This window comes from Melanostigma gelatinosum (genome assembly GCF_949748355.1).
Source record: "Melanostigma gelatinosum genome assembly, chromosome: 16".
NCBI classification, from domain to species: domain Eukaryota; kingdom Metazoa; phylum Chordata; class Actinopteri; order Perciformes; family Zoarcidae; genus Melanostigma; species Melanostigma gelatinosum.
In genome coordinates, this window is record NC_136649.1 from 17,769,873 (window position 1) to 17,791,195 (window position 21,323).

Genomic DNA, 21,323 nt, shown 5'->3' on the forward strand with positions numbered 1-21,323 from the left:
ATCTTTGGTCTGGTTCTGCTTGTCCGCATTTAGGCGATCAGTCATTTACATCAGAGCTCCCTTTCAGTCACACATCTCAACACCTTTGGTTTTGTGGAGCTTTGGTCACAGACAGAGCAACTTGTCTCTCTTTCCAGCGCACTCTTTCAGGGGAAGAGATGTGTTTTCTTTGCTGGCAGGGCTGTGACTGTAGTTTACTGTAGTGCAACCTCTGTGTTCAACCCTTCGTCGCTGTGGCAGCACGTTCAAAGCAGTGCGGTACTTTGGTACAAATCATATTTTTTCCTGGCCATGGTTTTAACCCATGTCATTTGTTCCTGTTTTCTGGGAGTGGGACATTTTGGATGCCATGATTTCTCCTTTTGTGTACTCTCATTGGATGACGCAAGTAAAAATGGATGCAAAGTCGTATTTCTCCATTATTTTTCTCTCTCTTTTGAAATCTTGGAAGAAACAACATTTTTTTCCAGTGTGTTTATGTACTGTAGAGAATCATGACTGTCGGGATTAGGAAGCAATATCAAGCACAGGTCGACCATCATCGCTTTAAGCTGTCTGATTTATGACTGTAATCTGAATGGGCTGTAACAGTGAGAAACAGTTCCGTCATGGTAATAAGCATGTCGTTGTTCTTAAAGCTTTCCCCAAACACACATTTTACCATCCAAAATCAGAGGGTGGATCATCTCCTTTCAACATGATATGAAGAAAAAATCTTCATCTCCGTTTATGTCATGGAAAGATCTGCTACTAATAACCACCCTCTCTCTCTCTCTCTCTCTCTCTCTCTACCTCTCTCTCTCTACCTCTCTCTCTCTGTGTCTCTCTCTGTCTCTCTCTCTCTGTGTCTCTCTCTGTCTCTCTCTCTCTGTGTCTCTCTCTCTCTGTCTCTTTCGCTCTCTCTATCTCTCTCTCTCTCTCTCTCTCTCTGCCTCTCTCTCTCTCTGTCTCTCTCTCTGTCTCGTTCTCTCTGTGTCTCTCTCTCTCTCTCTCTGCCTCTCTCTCTCCGTCTCTCTCTCTGCCCCTCTCTCTCTCTCTCTCTCTCTCTCTCTCTCTCTCTCTCTCTCTCTCTCTCTCTCTCTCTCTCTCTCTCTCTGTGTGTCAAACACTCAGATACAGACACACTCAAACACAAACAGACTTTTTTCTCTGCCACGTGATAGTCACATTGACCTCTCTGTACATTAATGCAGCACGTGGGTGCTTGACTGCGTGCCGAATGAGTAATGACATAATGTTTTCAGGCCTCTGTCACTATGGCCACGCTGGCTTATTCACTGCAGCACTTCTGTGAACCTCTAATGGACGCACCTGAAGCATATGATTCCCATTGCTTTGGGGGAATTTTGAGTCATTAGTCTCTTGTTTAAGTGGATTCGCACTGCGGTTGGCGATACAGGTCACGTAGGCTTCCTCAACATATTTATGATGTAAGCACTTCCTTCACGTGTCCCTTGGGGTTGAGGAGCGTTATAGGTAATATGATTATAAATGACGTCGAGTGTTATCCTTACATTCTGCTGGATGGCAGTGCTGACTTATAAACGTGGTTGATGGGTATCCATTTACATACACTCACTCTGGAGTCCCACGGGGCCCAGCTGTGGGTCCCCTCATTTTTTCCTCTTGCCAAGATGCTCACATCTGTAAATTATATGGTCCCCTCCTAAAGCCAGGCTCCTCTTCTGCCTGCGCGATGGATGCGATGCTTTGTGACAGAAAGGCTCGGCGCTCACAGATCTTCTTGCTCTTCTAAAGCTGTGCTTTCTCTTTCTGTTTGCAGCATACGCGGTGATTGCAAATGGACAAGTGGAGTGTCCCAAAGGTTTTAAACGGATGAATCTCACACACTGTCAAGGTAAGCTTTAAAATATGTCGATGAATGTGTCGTAAGTTCAGTATGTTCTGAAAATTTTAATAGATAGCTTACCCATAACAAAAAACGTAGCTTATATTAAATATAATGTGAAAAAACACGTACTGCCCATATGTTTGCATGCATACATGGATCCCTGTGGACCTCTATAAAAGTATTGCTTTCTGTACATCTGGCCCCTGTGGGAACCAGGTCAAGACTACAATTCAGAGTTCAGCAGCCATCAAGCACCTGCGGCTGCTGTTTTAATTGGTCTTTAGGGTGCTCGGTTGAGAATGGTACATCAGGCTGCGATTATGCTAAATGTGTCTCTCTGAGTATTTGGAAGCTTTAGTTGCAGACCTGTTCCCTATGACAGCAGAAGGAAACCTGTTTTGCTAGCTCACCCAGCCATCTCTATGTGAAACTGTTCCCGAGCGTACACTGTATTGTCCTCTACTGCAGCATCCCAGAGGTGTCGAGTTGACAGCTGGCTGGTAGATCCTGAAGCCACCCACAGCCTCTGTAGACAAGACAGTTCAGACGATTTATATTTCTTTCTGGTGTTAGTATACAGCACTGGAATTAGTTGACATGAGAAAATAAACCGCGGCTGAAAGACACAGGAAAAATGCACCGCTTAATCTCCGAACACTGCAACTGAGGCCGATACTTTCAATAACCAAATGCAGCTTCTCTGACGCTCGACCCGAGCTGTGGCAATGACTTGATTAAGGGTGTCATGATCCAAAGGACCATGCTTACTGAAGCGCAATGGAGTGCAACAACATAACGGTCCAGTGGACAGCTTTGACTACATCTATATCATGCCTCATCTACTGGTTCAGCAAGTTCATCATGTTTTCTGATACAGTGCGATGCTACTGATGTTATCAGGTAATGACTGAGCTAGGAAACATATTTTAATCATGTGGACAAGGACACACTTATTCTCCAATAGTGTGTCAACGAGCCAACACATGTGGAAATGTATCTTTCTATTATTCATGCTTGTCTTCTGTAATTGTTTCAAGATGTTCCTCCCTTTCTGTTGCTTACTTCTTGAGTTACAAAAAAGCAAAGCTGACAGTTACCCACATTATTTACTGGAGCGCTTTAAAGTCTCTGTCCCGTTCAGCTGCTGCTCCATTCGCCCAAATTATTTCTAATTTCAGGTTTCGCAGCAACTGCCAAGGAGCAAAAATCCTTCTTTCTTTATTATCAGGATGCCAAACTGGGGCTCCCAGTCTGGGCTGTTTGTAGTGTATTTTATTGGAATAGAGCAGAGCTTGTCTCATATTCGGTAATTGGCATGATTTACTGCTTGCATTCCCCTGACCCTTCAGTGATGTCCACGCTACGATAAGATGCCCCATCAGAGCCGATACCTTATCTTCAGAGGCCGCTTCTCAGAAACTAGGTCAGCTGAATTGGCCATTTGTAACTGTGCTTGTTAGATGAATGGCAGCCATAGATGCCGTCTCTGTTGTGGGTGGTAAGCCGGCGCTCGGAGCAGGTCATATTAGTCATAGGCCACTTCAAAGAAGAGATGATGGAAGTCTTACGTAACTCTTCTGATATTTTGGACCAACTTAATAAGAGTTACTAAGAATTTTAAAACACTGACATTTGACATTTATCATATTGAAAACAGCAACAGGTTGAGGCCTCGACATATTAGGTTATACAGCAGGAATTCTCTTGTGAGAATGTGCTTTTCTCAGTGATGGCTGTTTTGGCTGTATTTTGACATTGTGCATTCCCTCTATTCACAGTTTCTGAACGGATGACTTTCTGGCCCCATAAGTTATGTCTGGTTTGAGACTTCCAAAGTAGTCACGGGGTACTCCCTTTAGCCATAGCAGCCAATACATATTGAAGAGGGGCGATGCTGCCAATTTCTTTTACGGTGTCTGCTGGTGTTTATGTGAGTATTGCTTTTAAGAGCGTCTCAGGCCAAGTAAGGTCGCAGCAGGCTCGCTGACACTTAACGCAGTTTGGAAACTTCTCAGACGTAATGAAGTCATCCAAACGTATCATTAGACAATAAAAACAACCGTGTCAACATTGTCAACTAGAGCAACCAAGCAGAGATTCAAAATAGATGTTGAGATTAGCGCTGATCATGACAGGTTGTCATGGAAGTCAGTTTCAATCCCAATCAACCCACCAGCAGACTGTAACAACAGCACTAATCTGTTGCTCAACCGAACCATGGATTAAAGACCCCATGTGATTAAGGCTGAGCCCAACGCTGACCTGAACTCTGACGAGATAGCATGCTGCTTAAACTAAACCCAGCTCCCACAGTACCTGTACAGGAATATTGTTCCTAGCTCTGTGGAGTGTGTATATCATCAGGCTGGCCATGACATCTGTGGTCTGCCTCATTGTCTTCACAGTACGGGCCTCATCCTTTGCTCATCCAAACAGGTCGCTTTTGCAAACAGAGACACACAAGCTCGTTTACGTTGTCATAACATAGAGGCTGGAGGCTTTGGCATTATAAGGGCAGCCTCCGCTTTCGAACCAGCTCCTCTTTAGAGAGACAGAAAAGTGAAAATAGAAATGGAAAAACAAAGCGCAACAGAGACAGAAAAGAAGAACGAACAGAAAGAAACATTGAGGCATTCTCTGGATTTTCTTCAGTCCACGTCATTTATCAGCGTCAATCCCTTTATGAACTCACTTTTTCCAGCAGGAAGCGAAAACAAGAAAACAAGAGCAGATTAATTAGAATTGGGAAAATCTGTGGTGGCAGGCTGTCGGGTTCCAGTCGTCAAAGCAATGGCAAAAGACCTAATGATGTGCTCTTTGTTTAACACGGTAGAACAACAAACTTTGCCTGGTCCCAGTGTGCTCGCAATCGCATGACTAAGCGCCTGAAATATGTCCCCCTATGCTCCTGGCACGTTAACTGGCTTGCTTGCCTCCATTTGGCTTAGTGACTCCTGTGCTGTTGGAGCAATAATAAAACTCCACTGGACGCTGTATCGCTCCAGCACACGGTTCAGGAGTCAGAGAGGGAAAAATTGACGTAAGCGAGGGATGCTGTGACTTTATTGGACACTGCGAAGGAAAGATGCTGACGAAGATAATAATCCAAAACATTATTCCATTTCCTCCGTGTGATTGTCCAGATTTAAAAGTTTCAAGGTTTATAATATCTTGCAGTGAGACGGGTACGTGATTGAGTGTATTCTGCTTCACATAGGTCAAATTGATTATATGCTTCCCTCATGTCGTCACTCCTCCTTGCTTTCATACAATTGTGACCTGAAAGTTACCATATGTGATCACCTCCCAGCAGCTGGCGGTTTTGAAATACACGTTCTATTGCAATGTTTTGTCACCTTTTGAGGTGTAAATGCTTTACAGCGTCTCTAAAAGCCTTACGTCATCTCTGCTGGTCTTCGAGCATGAAGGCTCTGCCTCTGTCTGCTCAATGAGCAATGCAGTACAACAAATCTGTTATATTATGGATTGTTTATTGCTTGTCAGAGGAAAAACACGACTTCATGATATTTCCATTGTGAGAATGGACGAGGTACTCCATGACTGACGTACTCCATCTTTCACAGACATCAACGAGTGCCTGTTGCCGGGGCTCTGTAGGAACGCCGAATGTCTCAACTCCAAAGGAAGCTACAGGTGCACATGTAAACCAGGCTTCTTGTTGGATGCTGACAGGAGCCATTGTGTCTGTGAGTATCACCATCACTTTGAGGCTGTGGTCATTGTCTCATGTATTGCATCGGAATAAGGAGGACCCATCGCTTCTCTCCCTAGCGGACAAGGCCGTGTCCGACCAGAGGGCATTCTGCTACCGATCGGTGACGGCAGGCACATGCTCGCTGCCGCTTGCTCAACACATCACCAAGCAGATCTGCTGCTGCAGCCGCGTGGGCAAAGCCTGGGGCCCTGGGTGTGATCGCTGTCCTTTGCATGGATCAGGTACAGCCTCCAGAAGTTACCCTGCTGCCGCATTTTTGTGCCAAATTCTTCTACATACTACACGGTTTAAACACAGGGCTTATTTCCTCATCCATCTGCTTCCATTTCTGGTTTTACTGTTCTTGCAGGAAAAACTTTTTTCCGGGTTAATCACTTTTGCAGATATAGAATGTCATAAGTGATCTTGTGCAAGGGCTCGCAGTAGCAGTGAAAGCCCAGTCCCCATTCTGCTCTTTGATAGGCTTGTACAGCAGTTCAAAATAACCAAATGTGCTTTGAGTGGAAAAGGACCAAAAACATAACAGTTTTCATATTTTGGAGGCTGCATAATAGTCGGAGTCTGTCTTGTGTTGTCACTCCAACCCTCAGAGAGAAACCCCGCTAATAAAGCTTCACACACTTAGCCAAGTGAAACATGGGAAGTAGTCATCTTTTTTCTTTCCATACCGATCTAATCTTCAAAGTCTCTGAGAGAAACAGGCTGGTTTTATGGAGTGTCTGTGCTGGCCAGTGATTCATAGGGATTGTCATAGATCAGATATCACAGACACAGACCTCCATGGTGCTGCTCAGCCAGGACTGACACAGAACACAGACACACGGCCTCCCAATATTCCGGACGCTGCTTTTGTATGGCCTGACAAGCTGTTAGATCCATGTTCTGAACCGAGCAGCCAGGCCCATCACTTGTGACTTGGTAACAGGAGCCGGTTGACTGTCATTCCATATTTACTGCAGTTCCTCTGATGTGGCCTCTGATCATATGTAGCCCCATTTCCCTCCACTTTAAATTCATCATTCAGTAGCCTATCGTATCAACATTTCCTGCATTTACAGAGACCACACATCTGTCATTGCTCATATCTATTCCAACCTCTTTTGGCGTAGAGTTGCTGGTTTCAGGTCAGGTAGGGGACACAGTGCTTCCCCCCCATTGCGGTGGTTTGCTGGGCTCCGACACAAAGAGGGGCAGTCTCCGTCCTTTTATGTAGCCAGCCAATCCATTAGCCTCTCACTCAGACGCCTCTCCACCGAAAGAGTTCAAAGGTCAGCCAGTATTACATGATCCTCTACTTCCCCCACTGGCATGACTGGGTCTGTTTGAATGTGCAGATATCCCCCAAACTTTACAAATCCCCTTGCTGGTAGCCCCTCTGTGACAGCTGTCACTGGCCTGCCAGCTAGCTAGTCCTAGAGCGAAACCCGACCCCCTCGCTCACAGCACAGCATGCTCAGCATAACAATATTACACGGATGGCTTACGGTATTGCTCTGAATATCAGACAGAAATATGAGCCACAATTACACTCTGGCCTATTGTCCGCTGCTATGTGTTTCCCACCCTGCAGACCATTTCAAGGAGATCTGCCCAGCCGGTCATGGATACACCTACTCGCGCTCTGATGTGCAGATTTCTGTGAGACAGCTGGAGGAAGAGGATCTGCAGAGCACAGGAGTGTCATGGGAGGAGCAAAGCCCTTTCACTTTCCCTCAGCCTCCATCGTCCCAGCCCTGGCTGCCCCAGCCTAACAGGCCACAGTACAACAACTACCCACAGACGCCACAAGTGCCCCAATACCCCGAGTACCCTGAGATACCACAAGCACCCCGGTACCCTCTGACTCCACAGCAGCCTCTCCATCCCTCTCACCCAGCCAGAGAGACACCTCTGGAGCCGGAAGGTGAGAATAAAATGTTCGGTACTTTAAATCTCTGCCAAACTGACTTTAAGGTCGATAAATTATATTGTGCACTTAAGGCCTTGGAGTTATCCAAACATGGTATTCACTTTTACCACAACACGTGGCAAATACAATGCTGGGTAGCTGAATGAAACACAATCGGCTTTCATTTTCTACAGGATGCGAATGGATCAGTGAGGGTTCAAACATCAACAGGATGTTTTTATCTCCACGTATAAATAAATGCTCGATTCACCATGGAACCTTTTTGGAGTAGTACTTACTGTAAGTCCCCCATCCATCAAAGTGAAACCCATTTGAGTATCACAGCAATGCACACAAGTAATCCCCATTGGCCATCCATCTACCGGTAAATCCTCCGGATTTCCTGTAAATGTGTATCTTCCTGATTTAATGCTCGTGAAATATTTTATTGGCAAAGCTACGACATTTTGATGAATGTGAGGAGATGATTCTGTAAATATTTAGGGCTGTTTGTCTTCATTATCAGAGATATCTTTTTCCTTGTCTCTCATGGCCGGTAGTCTGCGGTACTTTTGTGACATTACTTTCTCTGTCTGGCTGAGGATAAATGTGCCAAAAGCTTTGTTTGTTAGAAATAAAGACTTCCGAAGCTGCGAATGAAGTGTCCAAAGAGAACACGGGCTGTTGTGTATGTCTCGTGTAGACATAATCATACTTGTTAATGCGAACAGAATGTCAACTTTTTGCTACTGATAAACTTTTCCTCTTCTTTCTGACTCGTGGCAGATGTGGAAATTCCGAGCCCGGTAAGTTCTCCCTCCCTGCCAACCTCTTGGCACATATTTTTGAAATGTTTATCTTCGAACGATATGCTCTAGCTAGGTTTATTATGATTATATAACTTATTCAGACCACATTTTGGTAGATACACACCTAATTAACACAGAATACGCCGATGAAAGCTGAATGAACATAAATATGGTGATGAAATGTAACCATAAGATCTTTGACATGTAATATTTGCTTGTTTTCTAGCCAGCTGTTGTGACCGACTCACCACTAAAATATCCAGGTATTTGTCTCTTGGCTTTAATCATACAGATCATAAAACTACCTGTTCACTGCTAACAGGTGCCGCAGTGCTGTTGTTTAATGCCGCTTGTGGTTTGATTTAGCACCTCGAAGCTCAAAGGTCCAATTTTCAGTCAGGCACAGACATGTGATGTGTTTTCTATAAATTGCTGAATTCTGGTCTGCCCTCACGCCAGCGAAAACATTGACATTAAAGTCTGAAGGTTGACTGCATTCAATGAGTATACTTGATTTATTTTGGTCCTTGTACTGTACTGTTTTTAGCCGGGAGGAGAGCGTAGATCATTTTTTAATAGCTGCCCAGTGAGTGACAGCCGCGGCAGTAGTGGTTGGGAAAAACCAGGCAGTGTCTCGTTTAGCTTGTTGACAATGAGAATTTACTACGTGTCACGGTGTTAGCGGTTCACTGTGTTTGCACTCACCCGGTGTTGATCCGTCTTCACAGAGGCTTCTCCAGACTCCTCCATCATCAACCTGAGGCCAAATTCAGAGGACACAACCCACACAGACTCAGCCACAGGTACAAGATGCATTAGAATACACGTATCGAAGACATGAGCTTTCTTGAAACACTGGATATAAAATCCCCAATGTCTAATTGACAGGTCTACGCTGCACAAGGGGCAGCACAGAGCTGAACTCCTCATTTGTTACGCTCTCAGTCAACTGCTGGCAGACAGCAGCATTTGTTCAGGCTTACCCAGAGTTAAATCAAGGAGAGCTTGTTTTGTGCTTTTATTTGACCCTTTTTCTCAGAGCCAATTTGGCTCGAAGATGCCGTGCTGCACAGAGGGTGAGAGGGCGAGAGAACAAGAGGGAAGCTGTCCTGAGCTGACACAGGCCAGATTTATGAGAACTAGAGGGGGGGGGCGGACGACAGGGTTAAAGTGTGTATTGGGGTGACGGAGAGAGTGAGAGGAAGAGCAGAATTGACAGTAATCCTTTAGAGAAAGACATACCGGTACTTCAGTGAGGTTTCCCTTCCTTAACAAAACACCGGGGCCCAGTTCGCTGTCTGTTTTACCACAGTCCATTTGGACAGAAAAAGACTCCAAAAAACACCGAAGTCAGGCTCTATTGTGCATGACCTGCTTCTCGCCGATGCCTTTGTAAGAGCTCCGTGCCGCCTGTCCTCTCATCCAAGACCTCACCTATAAAACAGCAAGACTGGCTCCCATGGAAAACAACATGTGTTAGTGGAATGCAGTATTTTTACAGTGCCTGTAATGTTACATAAACCTAGGTCAAAACTATTATTGCTATACTTCTGAGGTATGAGCGTGCACATCTCTGTGTCTTTTTTGCAGGTATTGACAAGTGTGCCAACGCTCCCGCCATATGTGGCCGTGGCAAATGTATTCCTGTGCAGACCGGCTACACCTGCCACTGCGAGCCAGGGTTCAAGCTCAGCGCGCTGCAGACCAACTGCATCGGTAAGCAACGATGGGAGCGAGAGGGAGACAGGGGGAGCTAGACAGGGGGTAAAAGTGGGACACTCGAAGGGAAGGAGGGGCACACAAACACGCACGCCGCTGACACCGGACGCCCCCCCGGCGTCTCTGTCTATCATCGTCTCTGCGCAAGCAAGTCCTCAACACCAAACATTACACGGCACAGAAGCCTTGAGAAATGAAGCGAGCCAAAATGAAAGAGATCGCTTTGTTTATGTTGACCTTGCTCCGTGATGCCTGACAACAGCGTACAGGCCATCCAAAGACCTGCCACGGTGCTGTGATCCCTTACCTCACGCCGACGGCCTTGGCCGCAGCCTCTGCACTACTCGGCTGGGCTCGGGTCCATCACTGAGGAATGCCTGCGCAGTGGTCAGGGGCTTGGAAAGTGTACAGTCTCTGCTGGTGAAATGGAACTGAAATGCAATGTCTCATTCGATCGCCGGTTCTCACCTTAATTGTCCTCTGCCTTTAATTTCCCTTCCCTGTCTCCCATTGCAGATGTGAATGAATGTGACGAGGACCCGTGTGAAGGGAAGGGCCGCTGTATGAACAGCTACGGCTCCTACACCTGTCAATGCCACAGCGGCTACAGCCAGGTGATCACCCAGAACAGGAAGTTCTGTCAAGGTGAGACACAACCCAAATGACAGCAGGAGACAGAATGTTTCCAGCGGATGAAAGCCACCACAGGCTGTCAGGCTCTCTGCTCGAGCACCGCACGGTCTTGTCTGTCAGCGCTGTTCATTTAAAACGCATCCTGCTCTAATTAATGCTGTGGAGCACAATAGTAACTTTCTTCTCCGTTCTCCTTGGTTTTCATTCAAACTGGCAGACGTTAATGAGTGCAGCATGCCCAACAAGTGCCAGAATGGCAACTGCGTCAACACAGAAGGATCGTACACCTGTGAATGCAGCAGTGGCCACGCCAAGTCTTGGAGAGGCCAATGCGAAGGTGACATGCATGCCCAAGCGCCTACGCACACATTCAGATCACATAACAGCACAATCCTAGCCAGACCTGTTTGTTTGCTGCCATGAGTTAATGCGTAGCTCGGTAACAAAACACATGTATCTTCCTCGAGTCAAAGCCAGGAAGAAAACTATGCTCAGTCCGTGACGAAGGGATTGTATGTTCGCATTATAATTTGTAAAACCCCTTTCTCCCATGCACGTGCACGTTGTTTCTGTAACAACTAATTCAAATTGTTATATGTCCCACCCTCCCTGCGAGCAGATGTAGATGAGTGCAGCGATCCCAGCTCCTGTCCCGACGGTGTCTGCGTCAACACTCTTGGCTCCTTCCAGTGCCAGGCCTGCGGCCCGGGGTTCAGGCCTGTTGATGAAAGATGTGTGGGTAAGACAACCTCCACGCCCGACATCATAGCAGCAGCACCACCACCACTTCCCAAACTCCTACGGGTGCTTCCGACCGCTGCATGGAAAGAAGCTGGGTTCCCCTCTTGCACTGTAAAAGCTTCCTGTATTCGGTAACATTTACGTCGACGGAAGCTGCTGCTCCCAGTTGGCGTCACCAAAAAATAACCAATGTGTCATGGCAACAGGCCTTGCTGTTAATGACTTGCTGACAGCGTATGATGCAGTGCAGTTCACCAAATAGCGCAAGCTGAATTTGTTTCGCTGAATTGCGGCTTTTTGCTCAAAGGGGCACTTTGACTGCTGATGTGCACGGAAATTATAAAAAAAAATATATTTTATGCTTCAAAAGACTTCATATTGGGTTTTTAATATCAAGTGTGGACCACTACTGGGCCCATACGACAGCCTAAAACCTAACCGATGATTTCTATATTCAGAATATTCAGAGTTTCCACCTAGATTTGATCAACGCCTCCACCTAGCAGCCTCTGCATATCCCTCAATATTGTTTAAACACATTCACCGTGTTATTGCTGATCCTTAGATATCACATGGCCGCCGTAAAAAGATTGTTTATAATACTTCAATTTGGGAGAGTCCAAATATTTTCTCTTGGCCACAGCCTTGAACAAACAGCGTATTATTGTTGGAGAGCTCCGGCCACTGTACTGTTGGGCCCAACGGAGGCTTTCTTACCACTGCTGGACGAGGTGAGAGGACCGAGCAGTCACAGGAGATGTATGGCAAGTCTCTTAATTCCCTTGCCTGCAAAGAAAACTCCACTTCAGCTACTTCCTGTTAAATAGCAACTAAGAGGAACCCTGTAAATTAGGGATAACATTCGAGGTACATATTTTTACTCTGAACATCCACCCAGGCAGCGCTAAGAAGCCCAGAGTATACGTCTGGCGCTGTGAGAGGCACATAAACCATGAGCGCTGGGTTTCCAGTATTTGCTTCAGTCAATTGACAGTAGCACAGTGGTTTGGGCCCAATTGGCCGAATCGTGGATAAGCCTAATTGCTGGTGTGATAGAGAAAACAGCTCCATTCCCCTGTCAGGGCTTATCGCGGAGGCCTGAGAGATGTGGGATGATTGCAGAAACAAACTGACAGACGTCTGGCAGTGCCCACTGCTTGGCAAACAAAACCCAGCCTGTGACTTTCTAGCCCTGTTTTCACTGTGTGAGCTCTGTTTCAGCAGCTCTATCATCGCCCTCTCTCCACAAATACTTTTCCTTCCTCTCCCTCCTTTCTCTTCCTCTCGTTATGTCTCTTTCTCTGTTTATTACGCTCACATGATCAGACTTTCTCTCCCCACATCTTCACCCAAGCTGAAAAATCGCCACTGTTAACACGTCCACGATGAAACATTATTCCTGCATGAGGTTTTCCCACAAATATAATTCCTGGGTCAACTGTTCTGACTCACGGAGTGGAAAGGACAGCTACTGCTGCAAATAGTGAAAGGTCCTCATGAATGAGGCACTGATGTACTTTAATTTGGGACGACAGATGAAAAATAGCCTTTTGGCTAACTCTGGCACATTTGCAGAAATGTTTTTATGAATGTGCACTGTCCCGTTCAAATAAACCAATAAAATAAAATAATGATTGCTGTTTTTGCAATCATTTAGCACATCATTTATGTTGTACTTGTTTTCTCTTTACTGATGCAACCCTTATTTTGTATACGCGTCTTTGTCTTTATTTTCTGTATCTTATTGCTGTTTCTTGCTGCAATGGCCCAATTTCCCTTATATGTTGTGTCATTTTAAATAGTTGGTTACATTACAAAACATTTTCTTACTTACCTCTAGTGGTAGGCTTTCTAGCCATGCACAGAGTTTTGCTTTCATGCTTTTAAGAATTATTTCTTTGGGCTTTTTGCTTTCACTCCTACTGTATACAATGCATTTTGCTTCCGGCTTTTACATCACTAAGACATTTACACTGACAAAACTCAGCAGCGATGTTTCTTTTGCTGTGACGACTGCAGTTGAACTACTTTCTACCACAGAACTCGTCCCCAAGAAAACAGCTGACAGGGATTTCTCTGGGTTATGCAGCGTAACTGGGACACACTGGGAAAGATGTGACCGTATATAAGAAGTGGACGTAGTCAACGTGACGTCACCCATTGGTTTGTGGACTGCCGTTTTGGAACCTCGAGTTCGGCGTTTTGACCATCGCCATCTTGGTTTTTGGCCGTCGCCATCTTGTTTTTTTGCATGCAGACTGGACACGAGAGGGTGGGGCTAATTACAACCGAACGCTGACTTTTTAGGCAACCAAAACGGTTACAAGTCACTTTCATTAACTTATGAAAGGGTTAATGCTGTGAGCCTTGTGAGTTGAAATTCCTAAAGATTCCCTCTCATATATGTTGTGTCCTTTCCTGACTTCTGTCCTCAGATGTAAACGAGTGCTTGAACCAAACGGCGTGCGGTCGCGGTCGGTGTATCAACACAGAGGGCTCCTATACGTGCAACTGTTTCCAAGGATACAAACTCTCACCGGACAACGCTTGCCAAGGTAACTGTCAGACACTCATAACGGCCCATATAACTCTGTGAGTACTTCTCCTCAGTGCTACTACAGAAGCCTCGAGGCTCCATTGAAGGGTTATAAAAAACGGCTACAAAGAGTTAGCGGTTGTCTTTATTTTCTAAGGCCCCCTTTTTTCCCCTCTCTCTCTCCAGATGTGGATGAGTGTGGGCTCCCTGGGGTTTGTCTCCACGGCCGCTGTGTCAACTTGGACGGCACCCACAAATGCACCTGCAACCATGGTTACCAAGTCACCTCAGACAGAAAAGCCTGTGAAGGTCTGCAAAGGATTATCTCGAGCTGTTGGGCGTAACTCATCGCTGCATACTTCTCAGCTTGTGGAGCTCTCTTGACAGCAATATAACGTCTGCAAATTGTTGTGTTTTTTTTTTTTGTTAGATGTCAACGAGTGCGCAACTGGTAATGTGTGCCCTGCGGGAATTTGCATCAACACTGCAGGTTCACACACTTGCCAGAACTGCAGGCCTGGGTTTGGTCCGTCAGCTGATGGACTGAGATGTGAAGGTATGAAATCGGCTGTTTAATCATTTACCCTAAACTGGTAGATGGTGATGATTGGTCTGCCCAGTTGTGGTGACTTTGTTATTTGTGTTTCCAGATACGAATGAGTGTGCCCAGGGGGATCTGTGTCTTGGTGGAGTGTGTGCCAACAGGGAGGGATCCTACACCTGTACCAGATGTAAGGCTGGCTACAGAGTGTCCCAAGACCGGCAGAGGTGTGAAGGTAAACTCAATCTCCAGCTGTGCTCCCTCATTCAGTAAAAACCATTAGTGCTTTTACAACTGTTGAAGACTTACTCAACACATCTGGGCCCATGAATTCCCTCCACATATTAGCCGGTCTTTACAGTAATCAGTGTCCATGCATGTCTGTATTTCGCCCAGATGTTGACGAGTGCCAGTCCCTGTCTACCTGTGCCAACGGGATCTGTCTAAACTCAGAAGGCTCTTACACCTGTGAGAACTGCCCTACAGGGTACAGAGTAACATTTGACGGGGAGCTCTGTGAAGGTTGGTTTATTCGACACCACTTTTAAATGAACGCCTGCACAACGCCATATGTATATCATTCAGCCTGAAATAACTAACACTGGTGGGGTTAGTGGTTCTTGCCTTTCATCAGGAATTTGCAAGTGAGTGTCTTAACAGTCTGTGTTGTTTTCACGCCAGATATTGATGAGTGTGCGCTGCCCACTACATGCCCCTGGGGAACATGTACAAACACAGAGGCTTCCTTCACATGTACCGTCTGTCAACCTGGCTTTAGAGTCTCTGAGGATGGACAACACTGTGATGGTGAGGCTTTTGGCAGGAATGTTGTGTTTGTAGACTTCAGCACAGGTGTTTGTAGCTGCCTCTTCTATTCGACCATGCCAGACATTGCCTTAATACCCAATAAAGGTGTGTATGTGCCAGCTCTGTTGAACATGATTCCCAGCTGGTTGAGGCTGTATTTAAGCAGCATCAGGTGTGACAGCTTGGGAGCCCAAAGAACCATCATCTTGACTCCAAAATCCCAAAATACTCCTCCTAGACATCACATCATAGCTGGATCCTGGAGCCCTCTGCCTCTGGCACCGCTCTCATCTAATCCTTGCTCAACACAATGAGACATCAGCCCTCAAATAGAACAAGATGATGTCAGGCGAATGTTCGGCAGATAGCTCAGCTAAAAAGATAGAAGTGTCGACATTTGTAATTCCTAGTTCCAGTGATTACCCATCTGACTGATTACAACTGGCGGGCATTTACTGATTTGAAGCCAAAGATGGTAATCTGTGCTATGATGTGTCCGTGTCTTTGTGTCCAGATGTGGATGAGTGCTTGGTGGCTAACATGTGCCCGGGCCAGCTGTGCTTGGACACCCCGGGATCCTACACCTGCAGGAGCTGTGGAGCCGGTCTGCGACTGTCTAAGGACGGTTACAGCTGTGAGGGTAAAACTACCTCTGTGTTGACCTACCTGCTTAGAACACTTTGAGCTGTCACTATGGTAACCATTGCACCAAAGTTACAGTAGACCAGAGTAAAGAAGAAATGCATTCGACCCCAGAACACAATTACAGAAAATCTTGACAGTGCTCAGTAATTTGTCATGACATGATTTATGAGATCAATGCGGTGAAACGGCTGCTTTCACAAATCCAGGGAGGTTATATCTGTCATGACTTCATGGGAAGCAGAAAAGGGATGACTGTTTAAATGGATTCAAACATGGCCTCGGTTAGTCATATATACTGTGGTGTGTTTTTGAATGGAAGCGTGGATGTTGCCCAAGAGGAAGATCCCCCACTGATATGTGTCTTTGCGCTGGGAATTTTTTTTTCTGATAGGATTTTAATGGACGTCTGATGCCATGGAAAATATTAAGGGCTTAATTTAAAATGAAGTCAACCACTCCCCTGCCTTCCACGTTCTGCGGCGAGCTCACCCTGTTGAACTCGCTCTGTTCACCCGAAGGCAAAAACGGAGCCGTCTCAATCACTTAACAATGGCCCACACTATCTTCGCCGTAAGAAATACAATCTGTAACGGCTCGGGAATTTCCAATGATCACGTAACAGCGAAACCAGTGACTGTTTGTAGATACAGTACTTATGCACCACCCGTAAAAGCTTGCTGTTTTGGATTCGATGACCATCCTGCCTACTTATCTTTCCACCCTTTTTAATAAACAACTGTCAGTGCGATCTAATAAAGAGGGCTTTGCTTACTGCATGTCGGGCTGAGTCACACACACGCACATGCACACGCACACACACACACACACACACACACACATTATTTTTAACAGATAAGCAAGTGAATAGTCAAAAAGTGGAAGTTTCTTTGCTTTAAATGATAACCTATATCCAACCTTTTCTTCTTCTTCTGCATCTTAGACATTGACGAGTGCCAGAGGCCAGATGTATGCCCCACGGGTGTTTGCACCAACACAGAGGGCTCCTTCGCCTGCATGGCCTGCGACCCAGGCTTCACAGTGGCTCCCAACGGGCTCTCGTGTGAAGGTACGACACAGTGGGGATGTTTCACTGTGGTCACTAAAATGTATTGTTTCCAGCACAGTATGGCCTACTGTAGTACGAATAAGTCATTACTTGCTGTTGTAGATGATGCATCACTTTTCTGACATGTTCACCGTGGTCTGGAAGCTCGTCATCCAAATGACAAAACTTGGGCAAATTTGATGTGAGACCCAGTGATTTACAGCTGGTGTGAATGTGTTATACTGATGACATCTGTGTGTGTGTGTGTGTGTGTGTCAATGCAGATGTGAATGAATGTGAGGACCACAGCCTCTGTATGGGAGGCCAGTGCACCAACACCATCGGTTTCTTTAACTGCCTCTGCCCCGCTGGTCTGGAGATGGTGGATGGAAGGTCTTGCAGAGGTATATACACACACACACTAGGGCTGGGCGATAAATCGATTTAATCGATTAATTCGAATGTGTGCTTTAAGGCGATGTGTTTTATTGAAAATCGAGAAAATCGCCCCCACCCCTCCCCCCCGTTGGGTTCCCGTAGTAGAGTGCGCGCGCATTGTTTACAAACTAAAACAATGTCACCGCCGCCGCCGCCGCCACCTCACAACAACAACCCAGCATTTTGGAGACATTCACCAACTGTACTCCGCATGAGAAGAAGAGTGCCCGGTGGAAAGCCATCACGGATGCAGTCGCGATGTATATCGCAAAAGATATGGTGCCCATATACACCGTGGAAAAGCCGGGGTTTATTCACCGTCTCAAAGCTTTGGACCCCAGGTACGTGCTACCAAGCCGTAAACATTTTTCTGACGTTGCCTTGCCTCGGCTGTACAATAGTACACGCCAAAGGATCTCTGCGGAGCTGGAGGGGATGTCATTCTACTCCGCAACAACTGACCTGTGGTCCAGCAGGTTGACCCAGACACCGATCCACTTGACTGGTGGAAGCGTCACCAACTTAACTTTCCAAGGCTAAGTACTTTAGCAAAGAAATACCTCTCTGTGCCAGCTACAAGTGCCCCCTCTGAGAGGCTTTTCAGTGTGTGGGGGGGGGCATTGTTACATGCCACCGTGCATGCCTGAAGCCAGAGGTAGTAGACAGGCTTGTCTTCCTGGCAAAAAATATTTAGAAAAAACATGCACTACTGTTTAATACTGTTGGTTATGTTGTGAATGCACTTGATTTTGTTTACATGCACTTATTTACTGTGCAAAATATGTTATGTTGATGTTAGATCAGATGTTGCACTTTTGAAAATGTGAATGTTAAAGGGTCACATACATTTTATTTCATGCTGTGTTTGTATCAGTGTATTCAGTTAGAAAAGCTTACTGTAAAAAGTTACATTTGCACAGTTGTTTACAATGGAAGGCTACTATTTAATGCCATTTAATGTTATGTTTAATTTAATTTTATATTTAAATGATTCAGGCAAACAAAAGAGTGACCAAATACTTTTTGTATACTACAGGCACCTTTCTACAATGTTCAGGTTTTGTTTGCACTTTATTTTTATCAACCTACTTGGGAAAATCATCACAAAATAAAAGAAAAAAATGTTTTCAACAGCTTCTGTCATCTGCAAAAAATTTTGGGGGAAAAAAATCGATTTAAATCGTGAATCGGATTTTTTGTAAAAAAATCGGAGATTTTTTTTTTAGGCCATATCGCCCAGCCCTAACACACACACACACACTCTGAGTCATCTGACACATAATATGTACCATTAGTGGTTAACTGCTTCTCGTGGCTTACCTCATGTTGGCATCTTGACACAGCTGTCTTTGTATGTTTGTGACAGACATCAATGAGTGTTTAACCGTCGTGGGGATCTGCGGAGAAGCTGACTGTCTGAACACTAAGGGCTCCTATACATGCATCTGTCCTGATGGATACACCACCATCGATGGAAGGACTGGCTGCCGAGGTACAGCAACACACTGCTGCAAGAGCAGTAATAGCAATGGGAGATTATTTTTCTGATGATTTTATGGGTGTTTTTATTTTGTGTAATGAGTCGAAATTGGAGAAAGTTGGTAATAATGTAATAATTAGCCAATATTACTCAAGTTATTTTACAGTAACCTTGTTGGCTTGCACACGTTTTTTCATTGAGTGCAGGCGGGGTAACAGACAGTGTCCTCACCACACTGCCCGGGTGCTGAGGCCAGGCCTGGGACACTTGGCATGGGTGCTCAGTCCGGCCTTTCTGTGTAATGGGCCGTAGCTGTGTCAGCTCACTCTCCGTTCAGACATCAGTTTGATGTTTTTCCAGCCGCACCCAGTGACCCACTGGTCACAGCGATGGGGGGAAAAAAAATGTAGCCTGATCGTCAGCTGAGGAAGGCTTTCAATTTCAACAAACTGGAGCGTTTGCTTTCAAAATACATGAAATAACTTTGGCTAGGATGTCAGAGTTGGATCAGTGTTATTTCTGGTGTGTCTTGCAAGTACAGTAAGAGGTGAAGTTAAGTAAACGGCAGGATGTCTGGCTGTAAAATATCCTGTCGGGATGTGAAGCAGGTAGGTTTGGATCTCTGGGTCCAGATCCCTGCAAGACGCTGGCATGGTCCTTTTGATGGACAAGTTTGACTTATAGGACTCGGTTTAGTCCTTGAGCAGGGTCATTCTTCCACTGAGGCTTTGTCCTTGGAGTGCCTAAGATAACTGTCCAGCCTGCATCAGGTACTTTGGCTGCCCGCCACAACAAATGCGGGGCTCTAATTATCCTATAAATCAGCAGTTGGCGTACATATTTCCTTGCAGCGTGTACAGTGCTGACACATTAAAAGCCAGACCCCTCTGACATGAGCCTGCAGGAGGAGGAGAAGGGAGGATGAGGGTATGCGAGTTTACAGGAATGAAAGATTGAAAGATGGTTTTAGTCAGGTGAGGCCAAAAGGATGCTTGGCCTTGACCAGGCCCAGTCTTTCTTTCAGCAAATACAGAACATACGCAATAAAGGAATGAAACACATCTCAGTTTGTGCCATGACCTTGCTGTGCTATTCAACTCAGGCTTTGAAGTCCTTGAATTAACATCAAAGACATCCATTCACAGCATGTATTTACTTATAGTCTGGCCTATTGTTTTGTTTATTTCCTCTCCCTATCTTTGCAAACGGCTATTTGCCTGGTCGTCTCTGAAAGATGCATCTGATTATCAAAGGTTGGAAAAGGAAGACGGTCTTTCCCCCCGCTCTCTAGCTATTCCCCCAACGTTTACAGCAAGTCCAAGGGCCTGACAAGTTATGTTGTAATGCCGCAATTATGCACTAATCTACAGCTAATCAAGCATGTCGCATTCATTATTATTTTTTACGAGTCGGAGGGAAATGTTCTCAGCCTGAAAGCTGAGGTAGATGTGTTTTTTTTTCCTCCTTTGTTTCCTGTTTGCCGGTATACTGTTAAGTGCTTCAAATGGCCAATGCCTCTTGTGCTCAGACAAGCGCTTGATTACACATTCTTTTTGTGATACTTATGAAAAGGAGTGGTGTTCCCTGTGGACTTAACGAAGACAGAGGATGTATGGGGATATTTAGTGATAATCAATATGTAACAAATCCGAAGACCCACCCTTTCTCTCATCAGCTCTCTTAATTTGTCTGCCTTTTCCTTCCCCCCCCCCCTCTCTCTCTCTGCCTTAGATGTGGACGAATGCAGTAAAGACAATGTGTGCATCCGGGGCGAGTGTCTGAACACTGATGGCTCTTTCATGTGCTTGTGTGAGGCTGGCTTCAAGTTCAACGATGACACGGCTGACTGCGAAGGTGAGACAGAATAAAACCCCCGTGTGACGTTCTGTTGTGTGTGTCATCGTGAATGTTGACCCCCAAACTCCGCTCTGAGGTTTCTACTCTCTGAGCAAACCAACATGTCAGCATCAGCAGTTGTGATCGTCACGCTACATTTAGGCTTAAGCGTACGCAGTAAAGCGCGGTTGGCTTTGATTGATTATCTATCGGCATTTGGGACTGGGCTCCAGTGACAGTGTCCAAGCCTGGCTTAGAGGCTTTCCTCCTTGGTCTCAAGAGTGAGGGGTGCCTGGATTACGTGGCTGGAGCCCTGCACTCCCTCTCCCCTGAGGGAAGAATGAATGACCCGATTGTGAGCAGGAGGTGTTTCTCCCTCTGGAACGTCTCCCTTTAGCTCCTTGACAAGTTCTTTGGTTGCTGTGATAATATTGTTCTTGGCCATTCCTGTTGCCTGCTGCGTTTACTGAGGACAGCCACACCACAGGCCCCCTGGCCGACTCCTGCTGAACAGCCATTACACTGGAAGCAGAGGAACAGTGAAGGGAATTTGAGTGTTGCATGCGTCCGTTGTTACTGTCTGATTGCACATGTGGTTGCGTTTGTGCCTCTGTTTG

At 45.8% G+C, this 21,323-nt stretch overlaps 1 protein-coding gene across 2 annotated transcripts in view; it reads left to right on the top strand.

The window, feature by feature from the left end:
• The window catches only part of LOC306790375 (latent-transforming growth factor beta-binding protein 2-like), a gene marked incomplete at its 5' end in the record, with an annotated part of 74,501 nt that overhangs the window by 40,271 nt on the left and 12,907 nt on the right, over positions 1–21,323 (top strand). For both annotated transcript variants that reach the window (XM_079286584.1, XM_079286585.1), the window contains 22 exons: positions 1,784–1,858; positions 5,437–5,559; positions 5,645–5,809; positions 7,159–7,491; positions 8,263–8,282; positions 8,512–8,548; positions 9,014–9,088; positions 9,876–10,001; positions 10,521–10,649; positions 10,855–10,974; positions 11,257–11,376; positions 13,814–13,933; positions 14,101–14,223; positions 14,345–14,470; positions 14,565–14,690; positions 14,852–14,977; positions 15,137–15,262; positions 15,777–15,902; positions 16,848–16,973; positions 17,237–17,356; positions 18,757–18,882; positions 20,602–20,724. In XM_079286584.1, the coding sequence (XP_079142710.1) occupies positions 1,784–1,858; positions 5,437–5,559; positions 5,645–5,809; positions 7,159–7,491; positions 8,263–8,282; positions 8,512–8,548; positions 9,014–9,088; positions 9,876–10,001; positions 10,521–10,649; positions 10,855–10,974; positions 11,257–11,376; positions 13,814–13,933; positions 14,101–14,223; positions 14,345–14,470; positions 14,565–14,690; positions 14,852–14,977; positions 15,137–15,262; positions 15,777–15,902; positions 16,848–16,973; positions 17,237–17,356; positions 18,757–18,882; positions 20,602–20,724 (2,691 nt within the window). The remainder of the gene's footprint in view (positions 1–1,783; positions 1,859–5,436; positions 5,560–5,644; positions 5,810–7,158; positions 7,492–8,262; positions 8,283–8,511; positions 8,549–9,013; positions 9,089–9,875; positions 10,002–10,520; positions 10,650–10,854; positions 10,975–11,256; positions 11,377–13,813; positions 13,934–14,100; positions 14,224–14,344; positions 14,471–14,564; positions 14,691–14,851; positions 14,978–15,136; positions 15,263–15,776; positions 15,903–16,847; positions 16,974–17,236; positions 17,357–18,756; positions 18,883–20,601; positions 20,725–21,323) is intronic.